Here is a 16186-nt window from a genome sequence, read left to right as displayed (position 1 = left end):
CCCACTGCAGCTTCCAGTCATTGATTATAGTATAAAGATGAAGTCAAGGGATTGGTTTTACCTTTCCTTGTCTTCGAAATCGAAGCGTCCGCTCTTGAAATCACATATCTATTTCATTTTAGTGGATTTTCTTATGGTAGAATTTAAGGTCCCTTCTTTACGCCATGCGATTGGTCTGTTTTTGATATTTTGATCCAACCAAATAGGTTACCTTGATTATTTCATGAGAAGTTCCAGGACGACTTAAAAAACATGGACTAATAGGCGAAATGTGTTGATTTCTGAGATGATTTGTCATTGGTTTTAACATTTTCTGTAAAAATACCCACCATAAAGTCATCAATAACAAGAAATTATATAAATCAACAGATCATCAATTGCTGTTGAGATTTCAGTCTCCAAAGTTGAATATAGACTTGTAGCTGTGGTTTATTATGGTACCGTTTAAAGGAATTGTAGTTAAAATTTGATTCATATATAAGGGCGGATTGATCGAGTGGTGAACAGCCCGGCCTTCCACGCAGGCGGCCGGGGTTCGATGCTCGCAGTCGTCGTACACATGGATATTCAGAAAAAGTGATTTTCTCTTGCCCACGAAACTCCAACAACCTGGGTGGAGTATACATTGGTCTGGGGTGGATGTTGTGGTATTTGTGTTGTAGCGTCCAAGTGAGGTGCACTATAAATGATGCCGTCGGAAGCACGGTCCCACTACAAATAGAACACATTACATCTCCAGCACAGACGCAGACATACACACATAAATATATATTAGCAAGGTGGCATAGGGCTAGTAGTTAGCACCTGATAAGGCAGCTCCTGCGAATTCCTCAAAATTGAATTGATTAATGTATATGTTAATTGTATCAATTGTATATATATGTACTATAAAGCGCTTTAGAGTGACATGTTAGCTAGACAGGGCGCTATATCAAATGGTGTATATAATAATTATTATAAAAAGCAACAATTTGAAATTTAAAACCTTATATAGAGTTTCATTGGCACTTTCTTCTATTCGCCGTAAATTGCATACGGACAGAAACACGTAAGGCGTGGATTTATTCATTAATTTGAACTTTAGTATGATATTGACTAGTCTCAATTGCACGAACCGGCTTTATGTAGAAAATGAAAATTTTGTCATGCTTTCTGCATATCCAAGGAAGGTTATTAATTAGGTGATACCTTTCTTCCTATTTCCATTTTGTGCAGAAAATGCTGAACGGAACAGTAAAACGAGCCATAAAAGACCGGAGCAAATTAGGCTGATAGGTTGCTACAAAAAAAGCACATTTAACAATGGTCATAATAAAAAAAAGCAAAGGGCAAGTCATATAGTTATGTCAAATGATTTTTATTTTGCTAAACGATGAAATACTACATACAAAGACTACATATAACTAACATTGCAGAAACAATATCATCGTTGGAAAGCATCGACGTTTTCATTTTGTTCTTTGTTAAGCGTCTAATAGCTTATTGTCTTTTGTTTCTCCACGTTCAAAGGTCATTCACTTTTAATTTATTTCATATCTTTCAACTCCTGGCATCATTCAAGGAGGTTATTCTCCCGAAAAACACCCAAGAATATTTAGACAAATTACACTGCATAACTATATTTCATATTTTTTGAAATTTTGGCAATCACTTAGGAAATTTCCTCTTCCGAAAACCATTCTCTCGAATCAAGTAACTTGTTATCCCTGTATGTAATATCTTTGAAATAATGGCATTTACTCAAGAAATTTACTTTTCCAAAAATAAAATCACTTTCATCAAAAGTACAACTGCATAATTAGTCGATTTTCTATAAAATGTATCTTTGAAAATCATACATCCGGTTTGAAGATTCCATTCACGAACTGCACTTTGAACTTCGGGAATAATTGTTGATTGAACCGAAAACGGAATGACGTTAACAGAGATACGTTTGCTCCGTTTAATCACGAACATTTTTCCTGATAGACACGCGTTGTTATTTTAAGAAGAAACACGAATACCGTTGATAAGCATATATAACGCTATATTTATATCAACACAAACACGATTCTGACTTGTGTATAGATTTAAAATAAATCAAATTAAGGTCTAGTTGTTAACACATCAAGCTTTCAATCATATCTGAAATACCGTAAATATAGTTGGACAGCTACTGAAAAGAAATTAATTTTGAAAGTATCAATAAACTTTATTATAAAGGTAAATGTTTCTAATTTATTTAATCATGTCGTGTACCAAGTGCAACTTATACCATTAACCAATATGTCGAGGTAAAGCTGACACAACTTTAAACTAACCGGGTAATGCTTTTGTCAAAACGGAGTGTTGAAATACAATACTCCACTATCTCAGTATCTATTGGTCTGAATTGAACAAGTATTGTCAGCTTGATGTTCATTTTTTTCGTGTCAATTTTTCAACTTCTATCAAAATGCATTGATTTATCTCTTTAGTGTGTAGCTTAATCGGACATTTTTTTATTTATTTTTTTATCTTTTTATATAATAAATACAAGATCAATCATTATCCTTATTTTCGTCATTAAGCTGACAAAAGAGTGATATATTGTTGATTTTACCGTTATATTCAAGAATAAGTTTTGCTTCATGACACATTACCTTTATGTAAAAATAGTTTTTGTGAAACCTTTATTTTTTTTATATTCGTTCCATAATATTTTGTTATTTTGTGTTATTCTTAAATATTTAATTCTTGATGTTGATTTAAAAGAAAAAAGGTTAAGATATTCAAAAACCACCTGTATGTGCCTTGAATAATCACTGACCGCCTTTTAACATCACAATCGTGTAAGATAACGAGATATCCATGTCTTTTGTTCGGAAGAATACAAAAAGACTGATCAAGCATGCTAGTTTAAACCTGACTTCGTCGAAGTCCAATAGCATATGCCTGTCACACATAGACTACGCAGTGAAGGAAACGGCTGTTGAAAATCATTCGGAATTTACACAGAAACAAGGTAAACAGGTGGGTCAATTTAGGGACATAATTGAAAAACGACTGTTGCATGTTATAAGAAATAATATGATTTAGTGATCATGTTTTGGATTTAACCGAATTTTGATATCAAACAAGACGCAAGATGTATGGTATGATACCAGGCATGAAAAATTGGGGTAACGATTAATGCAACTTATGTCAGTATTTCAGTTTCTCTGGTATCGTTGCACATACGTATATGCATATCGACATAACACTTCACTCATAATGTACTCTATGTAACCAGTATTGTTTTTTCTGGTAAATTGATGTGAAACAGTTATTCGATCAGCTAGTCAATAACTAATTGTAAACAAATAAAATATATATATAATCGTCTACAATAACGAGCTTCAAACCGACATGTTGGAAGCAAAATTCGCATAATAATGAATTATAATATTTCGAGGTTCCTATATACCGCTTTATCACAACCTAGTTTGTAGGTCGTCTCAAAGCGGTTCACAAATTATTATCCGTGGTTATAGGGCCTTTGCAACCAGCCAATATCTTTCTCAACTCCCTGTGGAGTATATAGCCGGCCCTGCCATTTCTGCACTCATAGCTAGCAGTCAAAAATTCTAGCATTGCCCAACCAATTACTCATTTACAGCAGAGTAGACTGTAACAAGCGGAGTAAAGTATCTTGTTCAAGTATACAGCACAGACTGATAATATTTCGAGGTTCTTATATACCGCTTTATCACAACCTAGTTTGTAGGTCGTCTCAAAGCGGTTCACAAATTATTATCCGTGGTTACAGGGCCTTTGCAACCAGCCAATATCTTTCTCAACTCCCTGTGGAGTATATTGCCGGCCCTGCCATTTCTGCACTCATAGCTAGCAGTCAACAATTCTAGCACTGCTCAACCAATTACTCATTTACAGCAGAGTAGACTGGAACAAGCGGAGTAAAGTATCTTGCTCAAGGATACAGCACAATGCTGTGACTTGACTCGAACACGCAACCCCTCGGTAACGAGCCCGGCGTCCTACCACTAAACTACCGTGCGTTATCGTATGTGTTATCTGTGCTGGTGTTTTCGATTAAAAATGTTTAATGTAAAGCATTGATTCAACATAAATTACGTTTTTTTCTCAAGCGAATTCTGTATACCAGTATTTTTTTTATGCAAGTAAACTATCGCCTTTTTCGCCCTTCGAATAAGGGTGAATCTATCATTACAGCTAATTTTAGTAAACAATATCAAATATATAGTAATCAAAAGAGAAATTCGAAATTAAAGCTGGTCGAAATAGGCTTTTAACCGGCGAAGGGCGAACGTTTGCACGTATCCTGGTTTATGGTTTTATAAAGGAATATTTAATTAGGAGTGCACGACTACTTTGAAGAACCACAACAGAAATGTAAATGTTTGTCTAAAGATTTATTGAAACAAAAATATGTAAGATTGTAAGATCGCCGATCCAAGCCATTCAAGGGAACAATTGTAGGCACAGCGCGTTGGTCGCGTGATTGGACGGTTATATTACTGATTTGTATAGATAATGATATGTACAGTTCAAAGGTACAGTATGTATACACAGTGCTTTGGTTACGTAACTGATTCATATCTCTGATTTCTATAGACAAGAAGTAGCAATTACATCGTCAATAGGTAAACTTTGAAATGTGTCGATTTGCTGATAGAATCTACGAAGATCTCGATTTTCATGAATTTATTTATAGTAAGAAATGGGTTTTTTTCACGGTAGTGAAAAGTTGGGGTATGAAATATGAGATCTGGTTTTTAAATGAGTTTTTGTAACGCAGATGGTGCGCACAATCATGCGATTAAGCAATCGTTCGTCCTGTTTTGACCTCATGTCCGCATATGTATACAATCTGTTAAAGTCGGTGGATCAATTTTACGAAATGGAAACTTGAAATAAGGGACGTTGTAGTTGTGTAAATATTTGTTAGTGTATTTTGCACTTGTGGAATTTTATTATGCATACAGCGCATGTGCATAATTACAGAGAAACCAAATAAGGGTCTTGACTCCCACGTGATAAACAGGAAAATTACATTTAGATGAGTGACCGGGAGTTTTCCCTGACCTGTGCCGGACACAGAAGGTTCATTTGTGATTTACAGTATGACCAATTATGTTAGCTCAACTGGTCTTGACTTGTTTGGTAATTGCGATTCTGTCGATCTATAGTTTTTCTTTGTGAGCCACCTGCGTCAGTCTTACACCTAAGAAAGTTAAGCAAGTGCCCCGAATGACGGGAACTGTTTACGCCATATTTTCAAGGGGCCGTAGTGTCGATATCTGTATTAACACGTGTCGATTGATGTCCTTCATTCATAAACATGAAAAACATAATTTCGTACCAAGCACACATACATATACAAATATATAAACCTGCGATCGGGCTAAAATATGGTAATATACATGTACCTTTAAATCTATATTATGAAGTTTTGAAACGAATTAAATTTGTTATATCATCTATTCTTATATTTATATCAACCATGATCGCCTTCACACATCGTTCGCCCGTTGTGTGTACAGGTGACGAATCGTACTCACACTGTGAGTATATAGTGCGCACACAGCACATCGTGTAACGTTGTGCGACCATATAACTGTATCTGAGATAGAGATTCCTTCAGGAAAGTAATGTTTGTATTGTCATATATCAACGCTCTCAACTTAAAAAGTTCGACATCTGGCATTCTTCAGTAACCGCTGATTTTTTAGATTTAAACTGATGAGATATACACTTCCTAGAATCAGAAACATTTGTGAAGCGCGCGATAAAGAACAGAAAACATACAGTAATTAAACTGTTTTAGAACGTTCGTGCTTAAAAAAGGGAAAAATATATTACCCTACAATTTAATGAATTAGCCAAGGGGTCTAAGGATAGAACTGTTTGGTTTTGAAAACGGGTGGCGCTCTTTTTTCAAAGGACAAGAATCAGCCTTGCGATTGGTCAGTTTGATTTACATAAAACCAATCAAACAGCCAACCGCGTGTCTTTCGAGAGAAAGTTAATTGGACTTCGAAGATGAATGCACGCCTACGTTACTAATATTATTAGCAAATGCAAGCAAACATATAATTTGTTATTTTTTGATCTTTTATAGTCGACAGTAGCTTCATCATGGTGTGCTGCACACAGACAATCTCGAAGTACGTCATCGTTATTTTGAACATAGTATTTATGGTAAGTTGAATCTGTGAGCTGTGACCAGGTACATTTTTGGATTTAGATAAAATGTAAGGGTAGCGTGGTATGTAAAAGGAATTTGTCCTTAGCTTACAAACTCGATATATTTTACCTGTATTAAAGTTTCAAGTGAACTTATGAAAAACAATCACCTTACCTGTAATTATGATTCTAGAAAAAAACCTGACACTCAATCTACTTATCTGTATTTGTGCTTCGGTATATAAATATATCAAATTCTATCTTCTCTTCTGTCTTCAAGAAAGATAACAACATTAACGGGTTCCCCATGACAAGCCGAGTCTAGAACTGTTTTTATAAATATCGCACTTAACTAAAACAAAAGTGACTTCATACTATTGTACGCTGTATGATTGTTCACCTGTTTCGTTCCTGTCTGTAGGTGCTGGGTATAGCTATCATTATACCAGGCATACTAATGTATCGTGCGCTGTATGATTGTCCACCTGTTTCGTTCCAGTCTGTAGGTGTTGGGTATAGCCAACATGATACCAGGCATACTAATGTCTTGTGCGCTGTGTGATTGTCCACCTGTTTTGTTCCTGACTGTATGTGCTGGGTATAGCTATCATGATCCCAGGCATACTAATGTATTGTACGCTATGTGGTTGTCCACCTGTTTCGTTCCTGTCTATAGGTGCTGGGTATAGCTATCATGATCCCAGGCATACTAATGTATTGTACTCTGTATGATTGTCCACCTGTTTCGTTCCTATCTGTAGGTGCTGGGTATAGCTATGATGATACCAGGCATACTAATGTATCGCACGCTGTGTGATTGTCCACCTGTTTTGTTCCTGTCTGTATGTGCTGGGTATAGCTATCATGATCCCAGGCATACTAATGTATTGTACTCTGTATGATTGTCCACCTGTTTCGTTCTTGTCTGTAAGTGCTGGGTATAGCTATCATGATAACAGGCATACTAATTTATTGTACGCTGTGTGATTGTCCCCCTGTTTCGTTCCTGTCTGTAGGCGCTGGGTATAGCTATCATGATACCCGGCATACTAATGTATTGTACGCTGAGTGATTGTCCACCTGTTTCGATCCTGTCTGTAGGTGCTGGGTATATTGTCCACCTGTTTCGTTCCTGTATGTAGGTGCTGGGTATAGCTATAATGATACCAGGCATACTAATGTACTGTACGCTGTGTGATTGTCCACCTGTTTCGTTCTTGTCTGTAGGTGCTGGTTATATTGTCCACCTGTTTCGTTCCTGTATGTAGGTGCTGGGTATAGCTATAATGATACCAGGCATACTAATGTATCGCACGCTGTGTGATTGTCCACCTGTTTCGGTCCTGTCTGTAGGTGCTGGGGATAGCCAACATGATACCAGGCATACTAATGTACTGTGCGCTGTATGATTGTCCACCTGTGTCGTTCCTGACTGTAGGTGCTGGGGATATCTATCATGATACCAGGCATACTAATGCTGAGTTTCGTTCCTGTCTGTAGGTGCCGGGTATAGCCATCATGATACCAGGCATCCTAATGTATTGTACGCTGTGTGATTGTCCTCCTGTTTCGTTCCTGTCTGTAGGAGCTGGGTATAGCTATCATGATACCCGGCATACTAATGTATTGTACGCTATGTGATTGTCCACCTGTTTCGTTCCTGTCTGTAGGAGCTGGGTATAGCTATCATGATACCAGGAATACTAATGTATTGTACGCTGTGCTATTGTCCACCTGTTTGGTTCCAGTCTTTAGGTGCTGGGTATAGCTATCATGTTACCAGGCATACTAATGTATTGTGCGCTATATGATTGTCCACCTGTTTCGTTCCAGTCTTTAGGTGCTGGGTATAGCTATCATTATACCAGGCATACTAATGTATCGCACGCTGTGTGATTGTCCACCTGTTTTGTTCCTGTCTGTATGTGCTGGGTATAGCTATCATGATACCCGGCATACTAATGTATTGTACGCTATGTGGTTGTCCACCTGTTTCGTTCCTGTATGTAGGTGCTGGGTATAGCTATAATGATACCAGGCATACTAATGTACTGTGCGCTGTATGATTGTCCACCTGTGTCGTTCCTGACTGTAGGTGCTGGGGATATCTATCATGATACCAGGCATACTAATGCATTGTGCGCTGTATGATTGTCCACCTGTGTCGTTCCTGACTGTAGGTGCTGGGGATATCTATCATGATACCAGGCATACTAATATATTGTGCGCTGTATGATTGTCCACCTGTTTAGTTCCTGTCTGTAGGTGCTGGGTATAGCTATCATGTTACCAGGCATACTAATGTATTGTATGCTGTGGGATTGTCCACCTGTTTTGTTCCAGTCTTTAGGTGCTGGTTATATCTATCATGATACCAGGCATACTAATTTATTGTACGCTGTGTGATTGTCCGCCTGTTTCGTTCCTGTCTGTAGGGGCTGGGTATAGCCAACATGATACCAGGCATACTAATGTACTGTACGCTGTGTGATTGTCCACCTGTTTTGTTCCTATCTGTAGGTGCTGGGTATAGCTATCATTATACCAGGCATACTAATGTATCGGACGCTGTGTGATTGTCCACCTGTTTTGTTCCTATCTGTAGGTCCTGGGTATAGCTATCATGATACCCGGCATACTAATGTATTGTACGCTATGTGATTGTCCACCTGTTTCGTTCCAGTCTTTAGGTGCTGGGAATAGCTATCATGATACCAGGCATATTAATGTATTGTACGCTGTGTGATTGTTCACCTGTTTCGTTCCTGTCTGTAGGGGCTGGGTATAGCTATCATGATACAAGGCAAACTAATGTATTGTACGCTGTATGATTGTCCACCTGTTTCGTTCCTGTCTGTAGGTGCTGGATATAGCCATCATGATACCAGGCATACTAATGTATTGTGCGCTGTATGATTGTCCACCTGTTTCGTTCCTGTCTGTAGGTGCTGGGTATAGCTATCATGATACCAGGCATACTAATGCTGACAAGTATCGACTTCCTCAGCGACAACATAAAACCATTGCTGGACAAAATATCCGTGAACGGACTTGATCTGGCGAACATCGCGAACAGTCTTCCAGTCATCTTTATTATCGTTGGCTTGACTATACTCTGCATAGCTGCGATTGGGTTGATCGGAGCCTGCTGTGAGCTCAGGATCCTGCTTGCTGTGGTAGGTAAACCTCTTTTATGTATTTTCGCGTGAACCTTTTACCTATTCGATATATAAACTTGCATTCTACCTATGCTACAAAGAAAGCAGGACTCCTCTGATCTTCGTCCTCGCCATTGCTTGTAGTTCTCAATCCATGTCTCCTTTCCCCGTGGTTGTACTTCTTTCTTTCCCTAGGTTGGTGTCCATGGTTGACTTTTTCCTGTAGTTGTATGCCTCCTACCCCCTTCGTTGCACGTCTATCTTTACCTTAGTTGGTCTACATGGTTAACTTTTTTCCTGTAGTTGTATGCCTCCTTTCCCCTTGGTTGTACGTGACTCTTTTCCTTAGTTTGTCTCCATTGTTGACTTTTTCCTGTAGTTGTATGCCTCCTTTGACCTTGGTTGTACGTCTCTCTTTCACTTAGTTGGTCTCCAAAGCCAACTTTCTCCTATATTTGCGTCTCTCTTTACCTTGGTGTGTCTCCATGGTTGACTTTCTCCTGTAGTTGTTTGCCTCCTTTGACCTTGGTTGTACATCTCTCTTTCACTTAGTTGGTCTCCAAAGCCAACTTTCTCCTGTATTTGCGTCTCTCTTTACCTTGGTGTGTCTCCATGGTTGACTTTCTCCTGTAGTTGTTTGCCTCCTTTGACCTTGGTTGTACGTCTCTCTTTCACTTAGTTGGTCTCCAAAGCCAACTTTCTCCTGTATTTGCGTCTCTCTTTACCTTGGTGTGTCTCCATGGTTGACTTTCTCCTGTAGTTGTTTGCCTCCTTTCCCCTTGGTTGTACGTCTCTCTTTCACTTAGTTGGTCTCCAAAGCCAACTTTCTCCTGTATTTGCGTCTCTCTTTACCTTGGTGTGTCTCCATGGTTGACTTTCTCCTGTAGTTGTTTGCCTCCTTTCCCCTTGGTTGTACGTCTCTCTTTCACTTAGTTGGTCTCCAAAGCCAACTTTCTCCTGTATTTGCGTCTCTCTTTACCTTGGTGTGTCTCCATGGTTGACTTTCTCCTGTAGTTGTTTGCCTCCTTTCCCCTTGGTTGTACGTCTCTCTTTCACTTAGTTGGTCTCCAAAGCCAACTTTCTCCTGTATTTGCGTCTCTCTTTACCTTGGTGTGTCTCCATGGTTGACTTTCTCCTGTAGTTGTTTGCCTCCTTTCCCCTTGGTTGTACGTCTCTCTTTCACTTAGTTGGTCTCCAAAGCCAACTTTCTCCTGTATTTGCGTCTCTCTTTACCTTGGTGTGTCTCCATGGTTGACTTTCTCCTGTAGTTGTTTGCCTCCTTTCCCCTTGGTTGTACGTCTCTCTTTCACTTAGTTGGTCTCCAAAGCCAACTTTCTCCTGTATTTGCGTCTCTCTTTACCTTGGTGTGTCTCCATGGTTGACTTTCTCCTGTAGTTGTTTGCCTCCTTTCCCCTTGGTTGTACGTCTCTCTTTCACTTAGTTGGTCTCCAAAGCCAACTTTCTCCTGTATTTGCGTTTCTCTTTACCTTGGTGTGTCTCCATGGTTGACTTTCTCCTGTAGTTGTTTGCGTCCTTTTACCTTGGTTGTACGTCTCTCTTACACTTAGTTGGTCTCCAAAGCCAACTTTCTCCTGTATTTGCGTCCCTCTTTACCTTTGTGTGTCTCCATGGTTGACTTTGTCCTGTAGTTGTTTGCCTCCTTTGACCTTGGTTGTACGTCTCTCTTTCACTTAGTTGGTCTCCAAAGCCAACTTTCTCCTGTATTTGCGTCTCTCTTGACCTTGGTGTGTCTCCATGGTTGACTTTCTCCTGTAGTTGTTTGCCTCCTTTCCCCTTGGTTGTACGTCTCTCTTTTCCTTGGTTGGTATTCATTATTTACTTTCTCCTGTAGTTGTGTCTCTCTTTCACTTAGTTGGTCTCCATAGCTAACTTTCTCTTGTAGTTGTATGCCTCCTATCCCCTTTGTTGTACATCTCTCTATTCCTTAGTTGGTCTCCATGGTTGACTTTCTCATGTAGTCGTATGCCTCCTATCCCCTTGGTTATGCGTCTCTCTTTGCCTAAGTTGGTCTTTTCCTTTGGTTCATGTCTGTTTGATTTTTAATTAAATAGGCACCTAACCATGCATTGCATAGTACTTGAATGTCACATTTTCTCTGGATTGATATCCTTGACTCTTGGCGGAACATCTCCAGTCCCCTCGGTTAGTCTCCGGGATTGCATGTCTCCTTTCGTTGTTGATTTCCCTTTAAATGTCCTTCATGACCCGTTGTTGCATCTTTCCCTTTGTCTTGGTTCTACGTCAAATTCTTTTCTGGTCGGCCTCCATGAATGTTGGTTGTGTCGTCTGTTCTCTTGAAAGAAACGCCTCTTTTTCTCTTGGTTATACGTCATAACGATTCTTGGTTGCACCTATTCCGATATAATAGTTAAATGGTATATTTCCTTTGAGTGTATGTCTCCTTTTATACTTGCCCTAACCATTTTTTATCGCTGTTGAGCTTTATTCGTTACATATACAAGCATCATTCTGCTCAGTAACCCTAGCAGCCATAATGACGTCACACTTCCCTTGCCTCTCTCTTGTATACACACGTATGACCGCAGTATCTGTCGGGGCAGCGGTGGCTAAGTAGTTGAAGCATCTGAACGTCTACAATCACTAGACATCCTCCACACGGCCACGGTTTCGAGGTCTACTTTTGGTAATCGGCAGGCACAAGCCAAATGTCGATCGTTTTGCTCCCTGCACTCCGGCCTCCCTCCACCACTAACGCCTGGTCCTTCCTTAAATGGCCATAGCTGTTGATAGGTCGTAAACCACAAATAAACCAAACCTAAAGAACACAGTTACTCCTACATAATCTGTCACTCGTCTTCATTGACGTTCTTACTCATGTTTGTAGCAAAGGAGTGTCTTTATCTGCCTTTAAGATCATATCTACATTGTATGATTTAATGTAAGTCAGGATGAATCGTTTTATATACGTACCTTACACATGTCTTAAGTATGACCAACATCTTTAATAGTATGATAAAAGCGATAGCATACATGAAACCTGTCAGTGTCCAATTTTCCCTCATGATGTGGGCTTACTACAGGAAGATGTATTCTGTCTGTGAGTCTATAGAATGGTCATGAGTCCCTAAGTTTTTGTGAAGAATTTCCGAACTAGATTGTTCTAATATTTTTTCGCCACTGGTGTCATAACTGAGGATCAGACATTTGAGTGATAACAATCAAATATTCCAGAGACGTGGACCTACCTAGTCAGTCTATAACACTGAGTCGTTGTTGTGTATATAAACACTACCATACTATTCAACATTTATCAAAACCTTATCCTGATTTTGGCAACCGTGCAAACCCGATACATGGCATTGGTATAAAGTCAAAGTTTCGGTTCATTGAATCTGTGACGTCAAACAATATCAATTAAGGATCATTGTACCACTGCCAAACAAATATCTAAGTATTGAAAATTGGTTTTTTTCCGGGATGATAATAACATTGATCAATCATTTCTGAAAAGAAACCCATACCTTGCTGGACTTTCATGCAAAATATTAAAGATAAAATAAAAAAAAAATCATCAACAACAGTGTTTTGAGTGTAAAAAACAAACCAGCGGGGCTAGACGGTGATCAACCTAGGGCCTGTATTCATAAAACCGTTCTCATGCTCAAGCATGCACTTTGTGCTCAAACCAACTTTCTTGTGACTCACTTAAATCATGTCAAACGATCAAAAAGTTAAAATGTAAATATTGAAAACAGTATTTGACTTTAAGTCGTTTCAAATGTGTTTTTTTTTTTTCAATCATTGATATAATAATATTTTATTATTATTTTATAACCGGAACAAGAAATCAGGCTTGAGCACAAAATCCAAGCTTGAGGACGAGAATGGTTTCATGAATACGGGCCACGGACTTCAGATTGGTGTACTTTCGCTCTAACCGATTGAGCAAGAGTAGTGCCTGTTAAACTTTGTTATACGTATTACTAAACGGGAGTAAAGGGGAGCTAACTGTTTACAGGAAAATCCGCAGTACAGTGGGGTAGGGATCCTTTACTATCATGGTCGCTATAGAAACAGGAATTGATACCCGTATGCTATATAAATGTAACTGTGTTTTTTATATATCTATTTCAGTACGGCATCATTGTTTTGGTACTGGCCCTAGCTCAGGTCGTCATACTGGCGTTCTTCTTCATTCTGAGGACTGGGGTATGTGCTATCAGTTTAGTAATAATTAAACGAATATAAAGCATGTAGCAGTATTAACGAACAGATTGCAATATCAATATATAGGGTCATGCTACAGATATATATCACAACATCAACCCACAAGGTATGACGTCTTAGCACATATATATATATAAGATACTACTGTTGTTTATAACATCCTCATTGGTTAGATCATAATCATGTTTATGACTCAGATTTCATTCGACAGTCCTATGATAAGCCCCTGTATTACCACACGGATTTCATTCGACAGTCCTATGATTAGCCCATATATGGGTACTCACATTTCATTCGACGTCTCTATGATAAGCCACTAGATAACCACTAAAATTTCGTTCGACGGTCCTATGACTATCCCCTATATTAGTTACAAGATTCCATTCGCCAGTCCTATGATTGGCCCCTATATTACTACTCAGATTCCATTCGACGCCCCTATGATTATCCCCTTTATTAGAACACAGATTTCATTCGACAGTCCTATGATTAGCCCCTATATTAGATCTCAGATTCATTCGACATACATATGATTAGCCCCTATATTATAACTCAGATTTCATTCGAAAGACATATGATAAGCCCCTGTATTAAACCTCAGATTTTATTCGACAGTTCTATGATTAAAATTCGACAGTCCTATAATAGGCCCCAAAATTACTACTCAGATTCAATTCGACATTCCTATGATTAGCCCCTATAATATACCTCAGATTCCATTCGACAGTCCTATGATTAGCCCCTATAAAACTACTTAGATTGTTCGAAGGTCTTATGCTTAGCCCCGATATAGCTTCTCAGATTCCATTCTACGGTCCAATGATTAGTCCCTAGATTACTACTCAGATTGTATTCGACAGTTTTATGATAAACCCCTATATTACTACTCAGATTGTATTCGGCAGTCCTAGGCTTAGCCCCTATATTCCTACTCAGATTGTATTCGACAGTTCTATGATAAGCCCCTATATTAATACTCAGATTGTATTCGGCAGTCCTAGGCTTAGCCCCTATATTCCTACTCAGATTGTATTCGACAGTGCTAAGCTTAGCCCCTTTATTACTACACAGATAGCATTCGACAGTCCTATGCTTATCCCGTATATTACAACTAAGAGTGTATTCGGCAGTCCTAAGCTTAGCCCCTATATTACTACTCAGATTGTATTTGACAGTCCTATGCTTAGCCCCTATATTACTACTCAGATTTAATTCGGCAGTCCTAGGTTTATCCCCTATATTACTACTCAGATTGTATTTGACAGTCCTATGCTTAGCCCCTATATTAAAACTAAGGTTGTATTCGATGGTCATATGATTAGCCCCTATATTACTACTCAGATTCCATTCGACGGTCTTATGCTTAACCCCTTTATTAGTAATCAGATTCCGTTCGACGACTCTATGATTAGCCCCTAAATAACTTCTCAGATTGTATTCGACAATCCTATGATTAGCCCCTATATTATAACTCAGATTCATTCGACGGTCAAATGATTAGCCCCTATAATATAACTCAGATTCATTCAACAGTCCTATGATTATCCCCTATAATATAACTCAGATTCATTCGACGGTCCTATGATTAGCCCCTATAATATAACTCAGATTCATTCGACAGTCCTATGATTATCCCCTATATTAGATCTCATATTCATTCGACAGACCTATGATTAGCCCCTATATTAGAACTCAGATTTCATTCGACAGACCTATGATAAGGCCCTATATTACAACTCAGATTTCATTCGACAGTTCTATGATTAACATTCGACAGTCCTATAATTAGCCCCAAAATTACTACTCAGATTCCATTCGACAGTCCTATGATTAGCCCCTATATTAGGACTCAAATTCCATTCGACAGTCCTATGATTAGCCCCTATATTAGTACTCAGATTCCATTTGACGGTCCTATGAATAGTCCCTAGATTACTACTCAGATTGTATTCGACAGTCCTAGGCTTAGTCCCTATATTACTACTCAGATTGTATTCGGCAGTCCTAGGCTTAGCCACTATATTACTACTCAGATTGTATTCGACAGTGCTAAGCTTAGCCCCTTTACTACTACACAGATAGTATTCGACAGTCCTATGCTTAGCCCCTATATTACAATACAGATTGTATTCGGCAGTCCTAGGCTTAGCCCCTATATTACTACTCAGATTGTATTCGGCAGTCCTAGGCTTAGCCCCTTTATTACTACTCAGATTGTATTCGACAGTCCTATGCTTAGCCCCTATATTAGAACTAAGGTTGTATTCGACGGTCATATGAATAGCCCCTATATTACTTCTCTGATTCCATTCGACGGTCTTATGCTTAACCCCTTTATTAGTACTCAGATTCCGTTCGACGGTCCTATGATAAGCCCCTAAATAACTTCTCAGATTGTATTCGACGGTCCTATGATTAGCCCCTATAATATAACTCAGATTCATTCAACAGTCCTATGATTATCCCCTATATTAGATCTCATATTCATTCGACAGACCTATGATTAGCCCCTATATTAAAACTCAGATTTCATTCGACAGACCTATGATAAGGCCCTATATTACAACTCAGATTTCATTCGACAGTTCTATGATTAACATTCGACAGTCCTATAATTAGCCCCAAAATTACTACTCAGATTCCATTCGACAGTC

At 38.8% G+C, this 16186-nt stretch overlaps 1 protein-coding gene across 1 annotated transcript in view; it reads left to right on the top strand.

Moving 5' to 3' along the window:
• The first annotated feature begins 2857 nt into the window (after positions 1-2857).
• The window catches only part of LOC110447777 (CD63 antigen-like), a 27751-nt gene continuing 14422 nt past the window's right edge, over positions 2858-16186 (top strand). The window contains exons 1-4 of the mRNA XM_021493681.1: positions 2858-2983; positions 6101-6180; positions 9111-9341; positions 13440-13514. Coding sequence (XP_021349356.1) covers positions 6118-6180; positions 9111-9341; positions 13440-13514 — 369 coding nt within the window. The 5' untranslated portion in view covers positions 2858-2983; positions 6101-6117. The remainder of the gene's footprint in view (positions 2984-6100; positions 6181-9110; positions 9342-13439; positions 13515-16186) is intronic.

Source organism: Mizuhopecten yessoensis, unplaced genomic scaffold (assembly GCF_002113885.1).
Source record: "Mizuhopecten yessoensis strain PY_sf001 unplaced genomic scaffold, ASM211388v2 scaffold3621, whole genome shotgun sequence".
Lineage (NCBI taxonomy): Eukaryota > Metazoa > Mollusca > Bivalvia > Pectinida > Pectinidae > Mizuhopecten > Mizuhopecten yessoensis.
This window is presented reverse-complemented; position numbering and strand designations above follow the sequence as displayed.